The 18,525-nt window shown below is 36.9% G+C and overlaps 1 protein-coding gene across 3 annotated transcripts in view; it reads left to right on the top strand.

Moving 5' to 3' along the window:
* Nucleotides 1–18,525, top strand: part of EIF2AK4 (eukaryotic translation initiation factor 2 alpha kinase 4) — a 36,699-nt gene that overhangs the window by 8,325 nt on the left and 9,849 nt on the right. For all 3 annotated transcript variants that reach the window (XR_015913997.1, XR_015913998.1, XM_088536539.1), the window contains exons 7-30: nucleotides 76–191; nucleotides 1,352–1,509; nucleotides 1,933–2,468; nucleotides 2,828–2,937; nucleotides 3,489–3,646; nucleotides 4,000–4,412; nucleotides 5,106–5,175; nucleotides 6,112–6,195; nucleotides 6,942–7,064; nucleotides 7,579–7,683; nucleotides 7,906–7,963; nucleotides 8,696–8,775; nucleotides 9,474–9,575; nucleotides 10,164–10,214; nucleotides 11,312–11,548; nucleotides 12,117–12,192; nucleotides 13,850–13,971; nucleotides 15,018–15,067; nucleotides 15,163–15,331; nucleotides 15,738–15,854; nucleotides 16,576–16,641; nucleotides 16,928–17,098; nucleotides 17,661–17,795; nucleotides 17,911–18,018. Coding sequence is in view for 1 of the 3 variants with exons in the window: in XM_088536539.1 (XP_088392665.1) it covers nucleotides 76–191; nucleotides 1,352–1,509; nucleotides 1,933–2,468; nucleotides 2,828–2,937; nucleotides 3,489–3,646; nucleotides 4,000–4,412; nucleotides 5,106–5,175; nucleotides 6,112–6,195; nucleotides 6,942–7,064; nucleotides 7,579–7,683; nucleotides 7,906–7,963; nucleotides 8,696–8,775; nucleotides 9,474–9,575; nucleotides 10,164–10,214; nucleotides 11,312–11,548; nucleotides 12,117–12,192; nucleotides 13,850–13,971; nucleotides 15,018–15,067; nucleotides 15,163–15,331; nucleotides 15,738–15,854; nucleotides 16,576–16,641; nucleotides 16,928–17,098; nucleotides 17,661–17,795; nucleotides 17,911–18,018 (3,415 nt within the window). In the remaining 2 variants the exon portion in view is untranslated. The remainder of the gene's footprint in view (nucleotides 1–75; nucleotides 192–1,351; nucleotides 1,510–1,932; nucleotides 2,469–2,827; nucleotides 2,938–3,488; nucleotides 3,647–3,999; nucleotides 4,413–5,105; nucleotides 5,176–6,111; nucleotides 6,196–6,941; nucleotides 7,065–7,578; nucleotides 7,684–7,905; nucleotides 7,964–8,695; nucleotides 8,776–9,473; nucleotides 9,576–10,163; nucleotides 10,215–11,311; nucleotides 11,549–12,116; nucleotides 12,193–13,849; nucleotides 13,972–15,017; nucleotides 15,068–15,162; nucleotides 15,332–15,737; nucleotides 15,855–16,575; nucleotides 16,642–16,927; nucleotides 17,099–17,660; nucleotides 17,796–17,910; nucleotides 18,019–18,525) is intronic.

Below are 18,525 nucleotides of genomic sequence, written 5' to 3'. Positions count from 1 at the left end.
TGCTGAAGCAGTGTTTTTGGTTAATGGTTAATTAGCTTTTTGAGTCTGGGAAAAAATGTTCTGTTCCCATTGCAGACGAGAACGGCATCTTTCTCTTGGTAATACTGAAGAGTCCCCTGGAAATTACGAAGTTTTGAACTTTAGTGCCACTGGTGCTGGGCAACTTATTGTCCATAAAGGAAAATGTATAGGTAAGCAGAATAATAGTTGCAGCTGTGGATTGTTTTTTTTTTGTTTGCTTTGTTTTTGTTTTTCTCCTTGTTTGTTTGTTGGGAGTTGTAGTGCTTAATAGCAGTGCTTGTCATGCTTACATAAATGTATATTTATTGTCTTATCCAAGGGAGGCAAGTCACACTTCAAAAATTTAAACAATGTGAGGAGGTAACAAAGCAACAAGGCTGGAAAGAAGAGTATTGTGGCATATAAGATGTCCTGGTAAAAAGTGAGAGAGGGTAGTAAAAAGTTATTTTGTGACAATTTTTTTTTTTATTTTCTTAGTTGCCTTCTCCACATACAAGTATTTAACTGAATGAAAATGCTCTACTACAAATCTTTTCACCATTTTTATATTCTATAGATAAATAATCCTGAAAATCATTTGCTTTTAAATTCGAGTAGCTGACTTGTTAGATACACATTGCTACCAGGCAAGAAACCACTGAGCTGTCAGTAACCTGGGAGAAACCAGTGAAAAGCACAGGGCTAGAAACCACCATTGTTGCTGATAGCAATGGGATTAAAGCAGCAGTTTTCTCTAATGCTTAAGTATAGTCAAGGGTAGGAGACTTTCAGAGCTAATTAGGATCTAAAAGGCCTCCCTGACGTTCCCCTGTGAATGAACCATCAAGCGTTTTCATTGGGGTGGGGTTTTTTTGTTGTTGTTTGTTTTTGTTTTTGTTTTTTTTAGTATAGGTTTTCCCCAGTGGACAAATGGGCAGTCTGAAAATCTCTGGGGCAAAGAGAATTTTATTATTTTACAATTCAAGGAATATCTTCTATACTACTCTGTGTAGAGTTCAATGTTTGCTCGACAGGAGAAGTGTTAGTTGATGAAACCTGTTTTTTTTTCTTTTTTCTTTTTTTTTTTTTTGCATATACATCCATTTATGCCAATACGCTATTGTTTTCAGAATTTTTCTTTGACTGCCTGCTAGTATTGTGTTTATATAACATTAAATTTTATCAGAGCAGACATTTTGCATACCCTAATTATGAACATAGTTACGTAGTTCGTGTTTCTAGAGTTGCAGGAAAAAAAGGCTTACTGGTCTTTCTTCAGCATTTGCCAGAGTTTTGCCAAGCCCTTGGAGGGAAGGGGGACACAGCTTCTTATTTTAATCTCTGTGCATAGGCAAAGATGAACAGCTTGGTAAATCGGTCTACAATGCCTTGGAAATTCGCAGCGGAGAATTTGTGTTAGTATATGAGTGGGTTCTGCAATGGCAAAAAAAGATGGGAAAGTTTCTTACAACACATGAAATAGAAAAAATTGAGAAGTCTAAGAAACAGGTAATACTTTTTTTTTTTTAATAAGCCTTAGGATGTTTCCTGTGCTTTTCTTGTGGCTGTTAATATATATTGAACTAGAGAGGGTGGTGATGAGACTGAAAATGCCAGTGTTAAGGTACTTCTGTTAAACAGGAAGATGTGTGTGTTGGAATAATCAGGGATTTGTCTACAAGGATATAAATGCGAGAAGGTATATCTGCAAGTATACATAAATGTAACATACACAAAATATATCTAGAATATGTGACAATTTCACTGTTACTTTTCGAGACATTATAGACATGTGACAAGAACTTTTCGCTTCTTCAAGATAAGCTTCATGTCCTCTTTCTTCAGAATTTTATTTAATATTTTATTACTTCGTTACATATTTTAATAATGGTATGTTCATGAAACTTGACACTTATTGTGTTTCTCTAACAGCTCCAGGGTGCCGAAACTGAGTTCAGCTCCCTGACGAAGCTCAGTCACCCAAACATAGTACATTATATATGTATGAACCTTAAAGAGCAGGATGATTCAATTGTGGTGGACATTTTAACGGAGCACATAAGTGGGTGCAGCCTTTCGTCGTACTTGTGCAAGGAGACTCCGCTTCCCATTGAGCAGCTGCGCCATTACGTGACCCAAATTTTGTCAGCTCTTGACTACTTGCACAGTAATTCAGTGGTGCACAAAGTTCTTTGTGCTTCCAGTATTTTGGTGGATGCTGAAGGAAATATCAAAGTGACAGATTACAGCATTTCCAAGCGCCTAGCTGACATCTGCAAAGCAGATGTTTTTGAACAAACCAAAGTTCGTTTTAGTGAAGATGCTCTTCCCTACAAACCTGGAAAAAAAGGAGATGTGTGGAGTCTGGGCTTGCTTCTAATCTCTCTCAGCCAGGGCCAAGTAATCAAGGAATATCCAGTTACTGTTCCTAGCAATTTACCTGCTGACTTCCAAGACTTTCTGGAAAAGTACGTGTTTGTTGTGTTCCTATTATCTTTTCCCCCTCGGTTTGTAAAAGATAAGATTTTCTTGAACAGTTTTGCAAAAGAACACTTAGATCCTCCAATGTCTGTAGTCCATAATTTTTAGAGAAGAAGTGCGCACTCCAGGCTCAGGCTGCTAACCTGGGGTTCAAGAGAACAGGTCTGTTGCTGTCTTCTGCTCTGACCTACTGCTAACTTTCTGTCTCTATGGACAAGTTATTTAATCTTACTTCACCTCTGATTGCTGTCTGAATGATGAAGGTGAAAGTATAAGAAGTATTTGGAATACTTAGGCCTGATTTGGAATAGCTCTTTGAAAAGTTCTCTTGTGATTTCTCTCACAGATGTGTTTGTTTGGAAGATAAGGAAAGATGGAATCCTCAGCAGTTGTTACAACATAGTTTCATAAACCTTCCGCGAATGAAGATCCCAATAGCAGAAGAAAATGCAGATGGTAAGGAACTCTGTTCTTTCTATTTTCTGCAGTATAGGCAGTTGCAGAAGATCTGAGCTGTGCTAGAGCATCACATTTCTGTGCTTGTGTAAGTGCTTTACATTAACCTAGAAGTTAGACCATATCACCTTGGAGTTCCTTGGCTTGCTGAGGTGGACTGATTTTGTGGTGTCATCAGTAGCAGAAGCTGATAATTTTTTTAGTTAAACCTGGAAACACCCACTTGTTTCACAGCGTGAATGTCAGCCTTTACTTTATCCTTGGGCAGATTCTGTTTCAGTAAGACCTCTTTCCTCATTATGTTCTTGTTAGAATCACTTCCTTTGCCCAGTATAATGTATTAGTAATTGAAAGCTGTGTTAAGGTTTCTGTTTCTATCCAGACTTGACACTACTCAACACAGCGCTTCTATATTTTAGGTTTCAGTTGTCCTTGAAGACAGCCCCTGTTTTCTAGTGTTTGCCTTCTTCCTAATGCTTATTTAACATTTTCTTGTGCTTCACCTCCACCCCATACTGCCAGTGGTGGTAATTTTGATGTCTTTATTTCAGACTCAGCAGGAATTGATTGCATTGAGACAGTTGTGCCCAGCAGTCAGATCTCCAGTGCTTCATTCTTCACAGAAACACAGAAGCAATTTTCACGTTACTACAATGAGTTTGAAGAGTTAAAATTACTCGGCAAAGGGGCTTTTGGAGCTGTCATTAAGGTATGCTAAAAAATGATCTCTGAAAATACAATATCTTTTTTTGGAGGATGCCTTTGTTTCCTCTGAAGCAAAACAAGGCATTCAATGTGTGCTTGGCTTCATTTATTATTTTCTATTGCTGTGTTCCTGTTCTCAGCTTGGTATGCGGGATTGAGTAGGCTGAAATGTTTTGTGAAAGGTAATCTGTGGAGAGGCCTGTCAGTATAGGGAAGCTTGAATTTGAATTACAGTCACTTCCCAGGTGGTAGGAAAACTTCCCTCTTTTAAGGAAATAATTCTACCATGTTCTGCTGGCTCCCCTTGGTGTAAGGCATTTTTAAGAAATTGACTTTAGATTTATTTGAACTTTGCAGGTGCAAAATAAGCTTGATGGCTGCTATTACGCTGTGAAACGTATCCGCATAAACCCTGCCAGCAAGCAGTTTCGGAGGATTAAAGGGGAGGTAACGTTGCTTTCCCGCCTGAACCATGAGAATATTGTGAGGTACTACAACGCTTGGATAGAAAAACATGAAAGTCCCATTCACCGCGTGTCATCGTCTGAGACCACGGAAGAGAAAAGACTGCCCACCAAGGCAGACCCTTTCATCCTTCCCAGTGAAGACACAAATGATGTGGAAGCCAATGCTCCTCCGCCCGTTTTGACGAGTTCAGTTGAGTGGAGTACTTCCTGTGAGAGATCCTCCAGCAACAAATTCAGCAGGGCCGATCAAGAGTCCAGCGATGACGACGATGATGGTGACGGCGTGTTCTCCCATTCCTTTCTGTAAGTAAGTTTCAGGGTTGGCACTAGAAGCAGCAGGACCATTGCTTATTCCAAATTTGTGCCTTTTATGATTCTCATTTCTTTTGCGGAAGAGCATTCACTGCATTTTCATTTTTGTCCTCACATGCAAGAATATTGTATTTGCCAGCAGTCAGGTAGTTGGAGGGATTTGTCACTTAAAGCTGTCTATGTATGAAGAAAGTTTTATTTTAGACTTCTAGAAGTTTCTATCTTTCATTTCAGAATGCATGGCTACTTAATTCTGCTATGCTGTAAGTAATCATTTAATCACCAGTAACCAAGAAACAGTTAAAATCCTGCAAAATACATATCTGTTATTGCTTTTGTTGTTCTGATACTATTATTAGTGTATTTCATATCTTTGTGTTGGGGATGGTTCCTTTGCTTGCAGTGTTTTTTATGCACTGCAATTATAGTAAACATATCTCAATTTCACTGAATGCGGAAATTGAATTACACTGCTGCAAATGCTTTTTCTCTTTAAGAAACAGATCTGTCAGAAAAGTTTTGCCTGGCTTTGCAAACAAGATACTTTTTTTTAAGTGTAGAAGTCTTGAGCAAAAGCTTAGATTTTGTTTTTTCAGCACGGATTTTTCAGGTTTCCCTGTTCCTATTTCCTGGTAATATTTATTTAAAGAATACCAAAACTTTTGATTTATGTTTTTTTAACAGGCCAACCACAGATTCTGAAAGTGAAATAGTTTTCGATAATGAGGATGAAAACAGTAAAGGTCATCCTCCGGTAAGTATAAAGTTAAAGCTATTGATAATGTGAAGATAATAAAACAGTCTTTGATAAACAGGTCATTTTGGACGTTTTACTTGGCCTGTGGGGCAGGTATAGAACCATTTAGGGCTATGTTCCATCAGAACAAATACCCTGGATACAGGATGAACTGCATAACATAAAGAGTCTGATACAGCTAATTTGGAGTCTATTTCTCTTGGTGTTTGTTGAGCTAAATGTGAATCTCATTTTATAGTCATGAGTCCAGTTCTTGCAAGTTTAAGACTTGAGGTTTCTGTTTCACACCACTTGCTGGGAAAAGTCAGTGCACTGTACCACTGGAAAACTGATGCTGTTTTCTACAGCATATAGAATCTATCACAAGCAATCCTCGTGATTTATAGGATGCTTAATTGTCTTAATGCTTGTTCTCCTTCCTCTTTATGTTGAAACATATGTTGGTGTCACAAGGCTTTCAATATCTCACTTGATAAGATGGCAGAAACAAAATCCAGGGCAGTTTGTTCTACTGGATTGAAAGTGGAAGGATTTATAAGCTAAATCTCAAGTTCTATATGCTATTTTTTTGTCTTATTGCTTTACAAAAGATGTTACATATATTTTACTTTCTCCAATTTTTAATGCGGAAGGCTCTGAGATGTCGATTTCCTTTGGAGCTTCTGCAATGTTTTGTTTTCAGTGTCTAGTTATAGCAAATTGTTATTTATTATTACTTTGGAAGGGAGAATATGAGTCATGTCTTTTTTTATAGAGGATCCAGAAGCAGTGATATTACAAAAATATTAGTATGTTGCTTAACTTTTATTCAAAGGCAGCCACAGATGGTCAGTTGACATAAATGTGTTTCAGACATTAAAAATAATAGTATGCATAAAAAACCTTGGATTGCTTCCTGTAGCTATCTGTTCTGTTGTTTTCACTGTGATAAAGGATGAAGAATGTAATGAAAAGAATGGCAACGGAGAAGATGACAAGCCACCAGTGATTCAGACAGTGCATTACCTCTACATCCAGGTGAGGCCGCTCCTGATTTCAGAAACAAGCAGTGCTGTTTCATCTAACCTGTAGAGATTCATTGCTTTTTTTGATTTGAGAGAATTAAGGACGTTTTAAAAAGTACAAAATGAGACCCAAGCGCAGTGTTCTTTTTGCAGTAGGGTATTTTGGAAGATTTTGCTGGTGCTGGTCCCCTCTGAGAGGAAGGAAGATGCCCAGGGGCCGCGCGCCTTCGTTGGGCTCCGTAGCAGCATCTGGCAGCAACGTGCCAGAAACAGAAATGGCTTGTTCCTTCATCATTGTGACAGAGTCACTTCTCCTGCTGCTGCACCAACCAAATTTGGCAGCCCTTGGCTCACCTTAGGACAAACAGGGACTGGCAGAACATTGTAATATAAGCATTGTAATAAGCTTGTTTCCATGTGGTACCCATAGTAGAAGCTGTTAAGGAGCCAAGTAAAATAAAGCCAGAGAAGCTTTAAAAGCTGGTTTAAACATTATGTTTAGACTGGTTTCATCTCATGTGTAACACTGATGTGGAGAATATACTGCTTTGGCATAATACCCGTGAACTTTTCTTTTTAGCTAAAACATCTCTCAGAACACTCCAGGCAACTGAACATTTTTGTGATATTAGTTGCTCCTGAATTGTGTATGAGAAGAAGCAAGCATTAATGTGCTTGCACAGATACATTTCTAATAGTCTTTTTTTTTATTATTATTGCGTTTTCTTCTGCTCTGTACCCCTCCATGCACAACTGAAGATGGAGTATTGTGAAAAGAGCACATTAAGGGATACTATTGACCAGGGTTTGTATGAAGATACTAGTCGGCTTTGGAGACTCTTCCGAGAAATTTTGGATGGGTTGGCTTACATTCATGAAAAGGTTAGTAAATGTAACAGTTGTAATATCTCTATAATATATATTTTAGGCCTTCTTCTCTATCGCCGCTTCTTGTTCTGCTCATTTTTGACTTTTTGATCACATAACTGTATATGAGCAAGGCTTGTTCCTTATCCATTGCATTATAAATCTGTTACAAGGTTCCAGAACATTCTGTCGTAAACTTGAATTTGGTAATGAGTCACTTCAGTTTTTTTTTTTCTCTTGTGACAATAAATTGTCTGGATTAAAAATGGTGTGTTAGGTATTTTTTACCACTGAAAACAGTTTCTAGCCTCTGGGCTACAAGCTACAGTCTTGTTTTAAAGATAATTGTTAGTGACTTAATGCAGTAGTTTTCCACTGCCTAAAATAACAATATGATATACAATACTGTTTTCAGGCTGTTTATAGAGAGTCTCTTTTATAGAGGGTTTTACTTTGGTTTGTGCTTACTTTGCCTCATATTATGTCTGTCTTTTTTTTTTTTTTTTTTTTCCTTCCCCTACTACAACAGGGAATGATCCACAGAGACTTGAAACCTGTGAACATTTTTTTAGATTCTGATGATCATGTGAAAATCGGCGATTTTGGCTTAGCCACAGATCATCCAGCAAATGCGGTAAGTACATCTAAAAGTGAATGAAAAAAGATTTGGTGTTGTAATAACATGAAAAATTGAAATAAAAATAATGTTCATGAGACTATACTGTGAATAACACTTTTTTTTCTTTCTTAAGGCTTTAGAATTAAGCCTTTTTTTGTGAACTAAAATAGCAGGAAAAGCCATCAGAAACAAGTGACATTTATAAATTAACCCTTTTTTTTTTTTTCCTAATTTCAGGTTGTCTCTAAGCAAGAAGAAAATTATTCAGATAATTGCACTAAGTCTGACCCAGCAGGTTAGTGATATATAAAGGTTGTTCTAACTCATTTTAAGCAGTCTTAGGTGCGACAATCTTGTGTATTCTGTTAAAGAGAATATTTCCATTCATCTTTGAAAATAAAAAAACTAGTTCCTTGAGTTTCTTTTTTTTTCCTTTTTTCCTCCCTGGAGGATGGGGTATTGCCACTCATTTTCTTGGGTGGCAGGGGGGAAGAAAGAAATCAAAAGAAATCTTGATATATGTGGCATATAATTTGTGTTGATGTTTACACCTGAAAATGAATTTGCTTCTGCTGTTGGCTTTCTGCTACAAACCAGGGCTTCACCCCAGGTGAGATGTAGAGGCTCTTTTTGTGGCCCTTTTGCCTGCACTTCTAGTCTCTCGTCTGTACGAGACAATTTCAAGAGGTTGGTTGGTTGGTTGGTTTTTGATCCTTAAGGCTAAATTTTGTGTTTTGAGAAAAACGACAATATATATGTTCTATTCATGTCTTAATGTGAGTGAGGGGAAGTGAAAACCGGTGTCATTGTGTGCTGACAGACTAAAGCCTGTAACATTATACAAGCAGATACTTGACATGCAAAGGTAGGAACTGTCTGCTTGGCAAACTGTTGAGGAATACCTGGGTATCGCACTCAGGACTGCATTACTGCCTGGAAGAAATGAGAACAAAAGATAACAGGTTTCCCTTGCTGCTGCTGCTTTGCTGCATTTCTGAAACTAATACTCTTGTTTCTTGACATTTAGGTAGTTTGACAGGAATGGTTGGTACGGCACTGTATGTCAGTCCAGAGGTCCAAGGAAACACTAAATCTACGTATAATCAGGTATAATTAAGTAGACTTAATAAAATGGCAGTGTGGATTCTAGGGTACCAGCTACAACTCAAACCACTCATGCTCCAGAATGATGAATTCAGAGCAGAGCAGGAATATGGTTTGACTTTTGAGGTGAGCAAGGGAAGGGGAAATATTCCTTTGAGAGGATACTGAGGGTGGAAGGATGTAGGCAGATAGTTTATCTGTTGTGCTGTGACCAAAGTGAAGCTGGGGGCAGATAATCATGGATGACCTTTATAAATGAACCGGGTGGGAATACTACAGCCTGTTGAGGACTTAAAGTAAAATGTCATTATCAGAGGTGTATATTGCTCTCCTGCATTTCCAGTCTGATATTGAGGGATTTGGGAGTGGGGCTGCATTATCTTTCCTTAAAGAGAATTCTGTTCATGTGCAGAGACAAGATACGTTTCCAAGCAATGATTTTTTTTCAAAGGGAAATCTAGTATTTTATTTCATGGATATGTTGCAAGATGGAAAGCACTGAAGATTGTCAGACCTTAAGAGATTGTTTCATTTAACAAAGATTATATTATAATTTGAAGATATATATAGTTTGAAGCCCAAACCTCCTAGGCATCAATATATTATGAAATTTAACCAAAGCAGCATTGTTTTTCTACTGTTATCTTTTGGCAGAAAATTCGCAGGTACTGTATTTAAGTTTTCATGATTTTCTTCCTTAGAAAGTGGACCTGTTCAGTCTGGGGATAATCTTCTTTGAAATGTCGTACCACCCCATGAGTACTGCATCAGAAAGAATCTTTGTTCTTGGTCAACTAAGACTAGTAAGTGTGCAGAGAGAGAGAGAGAGACTGTGCATGGCAAACAGGACTAAAAAGTGTGGAAAGCTAAGCAAAACGGTTTCCAAAGAAGGACCTTAAAAAAAGTTATGTCATGTAACAGAAGAGAAAAATAAAATTAGAGCTGCTACTGACATCTGCCTTATGCACTGTGTAATTCCTAATGATATTACTATCAATCAGTGCTTGCCTCAGTGTCAGTGAAAATTAATCTGTATAGTGCAAAACTTTAGAGGTGTGAATATTAGATAAAGAGATCGTGTGTTTAGTACACCTGGGTTCAGACCTTTTGGATCTTGATCAGGAACAAGTTGGTAGCTATAATTGTATTTGGTAAATGTCTTTGAGTGTGGATTGTTTATTAGTTCATTTTACAAAACTTCATAAAAGCATTTCAGGGACATATTTCTTACTGTTAGTTCTTCAAAATCAATTTGCCATGTGGGTTTTGTTTTTCCTGTGGGCTATGAAAATGCCTGGTCTCACTGCTTAAAGATGTAGAACTTAGAAACAAGACTAGCCTGCACAAGCTGGACTGCCTGTTCTAATTCAAACATATTTCTTCTTTTATAGCCCACTATTGTATTTCCAAAAGACTTTGATGAAGTAAAGCATGCAAAGCAGGTAATTTTGAAGACATTTTAACTATTAGGTATTCCCTGTCAAGAAATGTTAATTATCATTTTTCCCCCACTTAATTGGTAACTAATAATCTCTACCAAATTATTATTACATGCCATTAGAACAAATGTAAAAAAATTATCAGAAGAGTTAAGGAACTAAAGTTGCCATTACCCACAAAGTTCCCTGAGCAGAGAAATAAAAAGTTTCCTCGCAAATCTTTTTAAATTCTAAATGCCAATTCTGATTCTCAAGTCAGATAAATTGCTGCTGTAATTTAACTCTGCTTTAATCTTTCGAAAGGGTCTTTCTGTCACAGAACAGAAAGAAAGTATGCAAGTTAAAATGATACTCTGAGTTTGGAAACAACTGTCAAAAGGTATTCTGGCAATTGGGACAGCCAGAACACAGTGGATTTTAATGTATTTTCCCTTTTTTAATCTCATTTTATTCAGTGAGGCCTCCATGACTCGGGAATGAAGTGGCCCAGAAGAGATTATACTGTTCTGTATCATTGAGAGAAATGTTTTTCTTAAACAAGTGAACAGACAAGAGAGTCCACTTGTTTACCGTTAACATCAGCTTTTTGTCTGTTTTGCCTGAGGAACAGCAATCTGGTTCTTGTTAGTAGTATAACATGTTTCCATCTTGTACAGTTTACCAGAGTATGTATAATGTATTTTTGAATGCTTGTCAAATGGAACTTTCATCAGCCAGGAGAATTCCCACTTTTTTAATACATATAACTCATAAATCTTTGTTGTTACATATAAGATTGTCTTTGTTATTAAAGAGATGGCACAACTAGCATAATAGAACAACAGACAGACACTGCATGTTCTGTGTCGCTTCAAGAGGCTCACCTAGATAAATGAATTTCTGGTAATATCTGTGTTCTGGTAATTTTTATGCAGATCATATTAGAATAAATGATATTTGGAATTTAATTTTAAAAAATACTCTAGAGATACAAATCTGAGTTTCGTTTTTTGTTTTTTGACTGTAGGCTTATAACGTTATTAACGTAATGTGCCTAAGGATGTTGCTGCCAATCCTGCTGGCATTAAGAAAGGTGTGTAACGTTTTGCTGTACCCCGCAGAGGTTGGTCATCGCGTGGCTCCTGAACCACGACCCTGCGGCGCGGCCGACGGCCGTGGAGCTGCTGCGGAGCGAGCACCTCCCGCCGCCGCAGATGGAGGAGTCGGAGCTGCACGAGGTGCTGCACCACACGCTGGCCAACGTGGGCGGCAAGGCCTACCGCACCATGATGGGCCTCATCTTCTCCCAGCGCCTCTCCCCCGCCATAGACTACACCTACGACAGCGACATGCTGAAGGTTTGTGGGTGCTTTGCCCTGCTCCGCCTTTTGAAAAACGTTTGTGAGCGAGCTCCAGTCGCCTTACCTCTTACCGTTGCCTTACCTCTAAGATTCGTTTTACAAAACAGTTACCATTCAAAGCTGCAAATGCAGACTAAGTGTTCTTGAATACGCTTTTTCCATTTGAACTCTACTTTCATTCGTCAGCAAAGAAATAAGCAATTGTAGCAGCAAAAGCTCCAAACTTACATGCACACAATTACTTTTCTACTCTTAGTTTCTATCAAATTAATGGTACTTGCTCTTGACTGCCATCTTAGTGCTTTGGCTTGACTAGTTTCTGACCTTTTAATGTTGGCAATTAAAATATTCCTTTTCTGTTTCTAAAATGTTAAAACTTTCTCAATCTAAAAAATACAAGGTAACATAGTACGATAATGTTTTGTATGACTGTAATTATTATTTGAGAGTATTACAGCTTACCCACTGTAGTGGGAGAAGCTAGCAGAATGCTTATTACCTACATGACATACAATGTTCATGGCATATGAATTACATATGTACTTTTTATTTGTGATGGTTTCAGGGTAGTTTTTCTATTTGGGCAGCCAAGATACAGCAGCATGTATGTGAGAGTGTCAGCCGGATTTTTAAAAGACACGGTGGGTTTATTTACCGAAGTTGCTCATTTCTTTCTTCGTGGTTGAATGTATTTTGGAGAATGGCATGGCTTTGCTGCTGTCGTGTGAGTTGCAAAGTACGTTGAACAGTAGTTGCGTCTAATTTGAGGCTTAAAACTGTGTGTTGCTGTTATTTTCGCTTCTTAGTAATAGCTGTTGGCTTCAAATCTGAACCATTTAAATTCTCCATAGAAAGAACAGTGAAAATCTTAATGTGATGATGCCCTGTGGTTGTTTTCAGTTGTACTGATTAGCTTGCAGGAAATGCCGCATCAAATCCAGATAGGAATGTAAGAACAGCTCTCCAGGGAGAGAGCAGGTGCCCATCCAGGGCAGTAACTTCCCTCTGACTGCAGCCAGAATGTAGTGGCCTAAGAAAGAGTGTGGAAAAGGACAGGAGCTGTGTAGTGCTGGTTTCGTTGATTCTGCTGTGAACCATGATTTGCTGTTCAGGAATTTCCTCACTGTAGCTGGTGTCAGGATGTTTAATAGTGTGCGATAGTTAATACTCTCCATTACATTACCTGATCATTAGTAATAGTATTTGCTGAAAATTCGTTTTTAAGAACAGAAGAAAATTTATTCGCATGTTGACCCACTCAAAGTGTTTCAATCACAGTAGTTTATTAAATTATTTTCTGAAAAAAATACTCAAAATAGAAATGGGAGGTTTTCCTAATATGTCATAATCTGGTTAAAAATGACAGGATTTGGCACTACAAAAGAATGAGAAAATAGGAAATACAAAAACAAAGAAGAAGCTGTTTTTTTCTATCTCTCTCTCTAAAGTTTGTCAAACTTTGGAAATCATTTGTCTGCAGTTTAGAAGAGATTGAAATATTTTTACTCAGCTTCTTGGAAAGCTTGGAAAGAAAGTGGGGAGATTGTGGAATATCTTCTTTCCAATAAACAATCTGATTTGAGATTACCATTTCTGTATTTAAGGGTTTTTCCTTCTCTTTTAAAAGCTGAAAAAGTGTTGAAACACAGTTGAAGACATTTTACAATAAAGTAGCCTTTTGGGGATCAGAAGAGAATTTAAAACAGGAAAATATATTTTCATTAATTAGTTATATTATTGTTTATAATAAGGCTGTGATGAAGATTTATTGCCATCTGTCTTTATGAATACAAGTACAGCAAACACTAGTTTTATCAGAAAACAAATGGTAAAATTGTGAAGTTTTACAGTGAAGCATAAACACTTACGTTACCTTTTGAGATGCGAGAGCCAGGGCACTTGGTATTTTGTGGTGCTGGGATGACACAAGTTCTCCAGAGCAGTGTCTTTGGACTGAAATAGTACCTCAGGCATCCACATAGTTTCTTATTTCTTCCTTAGGTGTGCCTTTGTAAAAGATGGTGTTTAAATAGGCAGGGCAGGGTCAAGGTTCTGCCATGCTTTGGAATTTGCAAGTTTTCCTCAGTTTCTGTGAGGGCTTCTGCGACTTCCAAGAAGTGTGCGATATCAAACACCAATGAGTGATGGCTTTCTTCAGTAGTCTTTCTTCCGCCATTTAAAGACATTCAAAATAATGTGTATTGTTTGAGATTGTTCTCTCTGGTTGTTTATGAGCTTATAAAAAGCAGATGCTATTTTGAAATTCTGAGGTAATAGCATTTTATCGTCTTTGTGTAGGAGCCATCAAGCTGCATACTCCGCTGCTAATGCCTAGAAATAAAAAACTGTATGAACATAATGAAGCTTCATATTTCATGGATCACAGTGGGATGCTGGTTATGCTTCCATATGACCTCAGAGTAAGTAGTATCTTCTCTGCAGGCAAAGCTGGATGTGGAGAACTGTGGTGTTTGTTGATGCTTTTGATTCACCAGTCAAAAACATGGTTTAGGCTTCTACTTACTGGCTGAAGCCGTGGCTCTGTCAGTGCCTCTTCCTGTGTTTCTTAGTACTATTGTTGGTACTTGTCATCTCCTAAGGAATAAATAAGTGTCCTGTTATAAATGTGGTAGGTGTCACTGCTGCTGTTTTTATTCTTGGACATGTATGAGGAAAAGGACTTTTTCCAGGACCAATGGAAAGTGCAGTATTCCTTTCTTCTTTATATGCCTTTGTAGACAATGTGTGTAACAGACTCTCTGGTTTTGTGCCCTCCTCTGCTAACAGATGCTGTTAGGAGTCATGCTGTAGAGCTACTCTGGAGAGGGGTTGCTGTATGTCCAGTTGAATCTCTACTTTGATTCCTCTGTAGTTACTACTCACTCACATGCAATGCTAGTGTAGTTAATTAACTTATACTTAATTTAACAGCCAAGTGCTTAAAATTGTTGTTGTTACCGACAATTAAAGAACCTAACTTTAATATTCCATTGAACTAACATAAAGTCACCATGACTTGTCTTTCCTTTTGCTCATAGCATCAAGCTTTATAGTATGATCCACAGTTATGGATTTGTGCAGAGTATATGATACTTAGCTTTGTTGGAATTACTAGTTTTGGAAGTTGTGTTGTTAAGGTCTTTAGCAAATATTTCTGTATATCTTTATATACACCTCCTGATATAATTTAATAGCCTTAGATTGTGAGGCATCTTCCATGCATTGGGATAATTCAGACAATTGTTTGTGTCCCTCTGCAACTTCTTTGCATAGGAATATGTTTTTACTATTATTAAAAGGCAGGGACCAAAAAGAGTTAATCTTGTGACAAACAATTTAAGACATTAGTACACTGTGACAGTGGAGTTGTTAACCTGTTAGTAGTAATGCATGTCTGGTTTCAGAGCATAGCCAGAAAGTTTTGTTCAAACCATTTATTGTTTTATTTTTGTTTGTTTGTTTTTAGATTCCTTTTGCAAGATATGTAGCTAGAAATAACATAACAAACTTGAAAAGGTAAGGGACATAAATCGATGACACTTTGAGCAGGTGCCACACTTTATGACAGTGAACACTGAGGAGGCTGGTCCATTCTTCCATGTTTTCCCTAGGTACTGCATCGAGCGAGTTTTCAGGCCTCGGAAGCTGGACCGCTGTCATCCCAAAGAGCTCCTAGAGTGTGCGTTTGACATTGTTACGTCCTCTGGAAATAGCTTTCTGCCTGTAGCAGAAACAATTTATGCCATTTCGGAAATCATTCAAGAGTTTCCAGTGCTGCAGGTAGATCCTCTAATCATACTCTTTGGTTAATAAAATTCTTACTACTTTTTACTCTTCCTCCATCCTAAGATTTTAGTCCAAGTGTATATATATTTAAATGTGTTTAATAGGAATAGTTCCTTTAACCTCAAAAAAAAACCCACAGAATTTTTCTATTTCCTTTTTGAATTTCCTGTTTGAACACTGTTGTTGAAATGTCTGTCTTCTGTTAGGCAAGTGACACGAGAATTCTGTGGGATGGTGCAAACCTTGTTATTCTTTGATTATGGATGGGAGATAAGGTGATGGAGGCAGAGGTCTGAAGTTGGTTATCAACAATGGAGAAGTTATTAAAAGCTTAGGTTTTTTTTTTTTTTTAAGAAATTAGAATACTTTAAGAATATTTTTTTTTCTTATATTTTGCTAGGAAAGAAATTACAGTATTTACTTGAATCACACTGCCCTGCTGAAAGCTATACTTTTACACTGTGGGATACCAGAGGATAAACTCAATCAAGTCTACATCATTCTGTATGATGCTGTGGTAAGAAATCAGCTATTCCACTAATCTTTGTATTCATCACTGTAAAGTATCTTATTATTCGTTTTAAAATGAGTAATAGGCTATTGCCAGCCTATCAAGGAACACATATTGATAGACATAAAAGCTGAGTATATTCAAGCTGCAAATTTATGTGAACAACTTGTCTTCTGGATTGAGATGTTTTAAGAAAACTTTAAAATATGTGTTTATGATAGAGTTATTCATCTCAATAATTAAAAACTAGTAGGATATTAAACCAAAAATTTGAGTGCTTTTATTTAAATATAAAATTTAATGTAACAGTTTCTTAGTGTGTGGGTCATAAACAGAGAAATCTCTGGGTCAAAAACCTAGAAAATAGATTTTCTTAGAATAATAGGGGAATGCGTAAATCTCAACAAAATTATTCTTATTAATTGTCTTCCATTGCTCTATTTTTTTAAAATAAATTTACAAAATCATTTCATTTTTTTTATTCATTTATTCAGAAGTGCTGTTCAGGAAAAGTTGTGGGATTTTGTTGTTGTTGTTACTGAAGTAACCAAGCCAAATATGACCTCTGTAAGAGATAACTAGAAGAGAGAAGTTTTGTCCTTTCATGGTATTATTTCAGTTCATAAATACAACCATTGCTGTGTTTTAATTCTTCTTAGCAGTACTATTTTTTGTCTTATTTCTAAGTCAGTTGTTCTAAATATGTTTGCATCTGTTTCTTGTGTAGACTGAAAAGCTAACTAAGAGAGAAGTGGAAGCCAAATTCTGTAATCTCTCTCTCTCATCAAGTAGTGTAAGTAATTTTATTTCAATATCAATTTCCCTGTAGCTTGGCAAAAAGCAGTAGTATTTTATTTGCTTTGAAGTTTACTTAACCACATTAAGAAATATGAACTGTTCTAACTGCTGTCCCAAAATAGATCTTTTCTCTTCGGAAGTGGCATGACTTTGTTCTCTCTGTACACTCATATTGATGCATTCCAAATTTTTCTCGTCTTAAATGTGTTTTTCATACCTTGCAAGTAATTAAAGACTAAATGAAATATTGTGCAGTGATATTTAGTAAAACTTTTTTTCAGCTTTCTCGACTCTACAAATTTATTGAGCAAAAGGGAGAGCCAAGTAACGTATTTCCATTTTTAAACACAATGATTAAACAAAAAACGGGTGTCACTCAGCTCTTGAAGCATGGCATGAAGGATCTAGAGGAAATCATTGGTCTGTTAAAGCAGCTTGGAATAAAACTTCAGGTTTGTAAGATATTCTGCTAATAATTGCTTCATTTATAGATGACTGGATCTTGTCATTTGTCAGGAAACAAATTACTGATTTTTTTTAAATTAAAAAAAATGAAAATGTGTTTTGACGACAAGTAATAATAATAGTATTGATTTTTAGAAACACATTTTCAGAATAAGAGCTCTCCATGTCAGAAGTCTCCAGCTTAATTTTCATTTAATTGTTACACATAGAATGTTTTTGGTCAAGATGAAATGTGTTACCCAGAACATAAAGGATTTTAAAAGTTTGAAATAACCTATAAATATTTTCAACAGTGGGGAAAAAAAAATTCTGATTACTGAGAGTTTTACATAGTTGGAGCCCTTCGCTGGGACTTGCTAATTGGGTTGTATGCTGTAGCTCTCTTGTGATGCTTTAAGTGTAAAGCATTCTTTCCCGATTTTTAATCGTATTTTAAGTTTTTGGTGTTGTCACTGTTTTTATATGTCTTTATGTGAAAATAGTGTTTTTAATGCATAGTGCTAATGGGAAATGAATGGTACAAGATACATATTTATTTATGTCTTACAGGTTTCGATAAATCTGGGACTAGTTTACAAAATACAGCAGCACAATGGTATTATCTTTCAGTTCATAGCATACATCAAAAGAAGACAAAGAACTGTGCCTGAAATCCTTGCTGCCGGAGGGAGATACGATCATCTGGTGTGTGCTTGTCTCTTTTAATGAACTAAAAAAGAATACACAGGATAAAAAAAAAAAGATATGTTGCAAAGATAACTATATTTGGGGATTTTGTTTTGTTTTGTCTTGCTTTCAGATACCACAATTTAGAGGACCGCAGACAGTAGGACCAGTTCCTTCAGCTGTTGGAGTCAGCATAGCTATAGATAAAATAACCGCGGCTGTTTCCAGCATGGAGGATTCTGTATGTTTTCAGCATTTGCTCGTTTGTTTCCTACGTTTCCTACCTACATTTCAGTAACCTACTTGTAGCCACAGAAAGGGGAAAAAACCAATGCGTAGGCTAGGAGAAAAGTGTCCTGCTTCAGACGGGGGGATGCCATGCTAGGTGTCTAGTTAGTAAGTGTTACTTTGCCCCTACCACTTCTCCCTGCTTTATACAATGATTGAAGGTGGAAGGGACCTTGAGGGAATAGACTGCTCTACATGTCACACAATTTCACTTTGCTGTGGAATGCATATTGTATTTAAACTTTCCTTTATAAGAATAAACTAACCTTGCTAAGCAGAGCAGGAAGAAAAGAAAGGAAAAGCTAGGAAACTTTGCAGCTGACGCTGCATAGATGTCCTTTGTCAGTGGGCAAGGTTCAGCAAAGTGATTACTTTCAAACATGCTTAGGAATATGATGGCTTTAAAAAGAAGTGGATCTAACCCTTTATTTCATATTGATGTGCTTTGAAATACAATAAT

Source organism: Tinamus guttatus, unplaced genomic scaffold (genome assembly GCF_059628265.1).
Source record: "Tinamus guttatus ecotype Peru unplaced genomic scaffold, ASM5962826v1 Tinamus_guttatus_pri_ptg000676l, whole genome shotgun sequence".
Lineage (NCBI taxonomy): Eukaryota > Metazoa > Chordata > Aves > Tinamiformes > Tinamidae > Tinamus > Tinamus guttatus.
The sequence above is the reverse complement of the archived record's forward strand: the minus strand, read 5'-3'. Positions and strand labels throughout refer to the sequence as shown.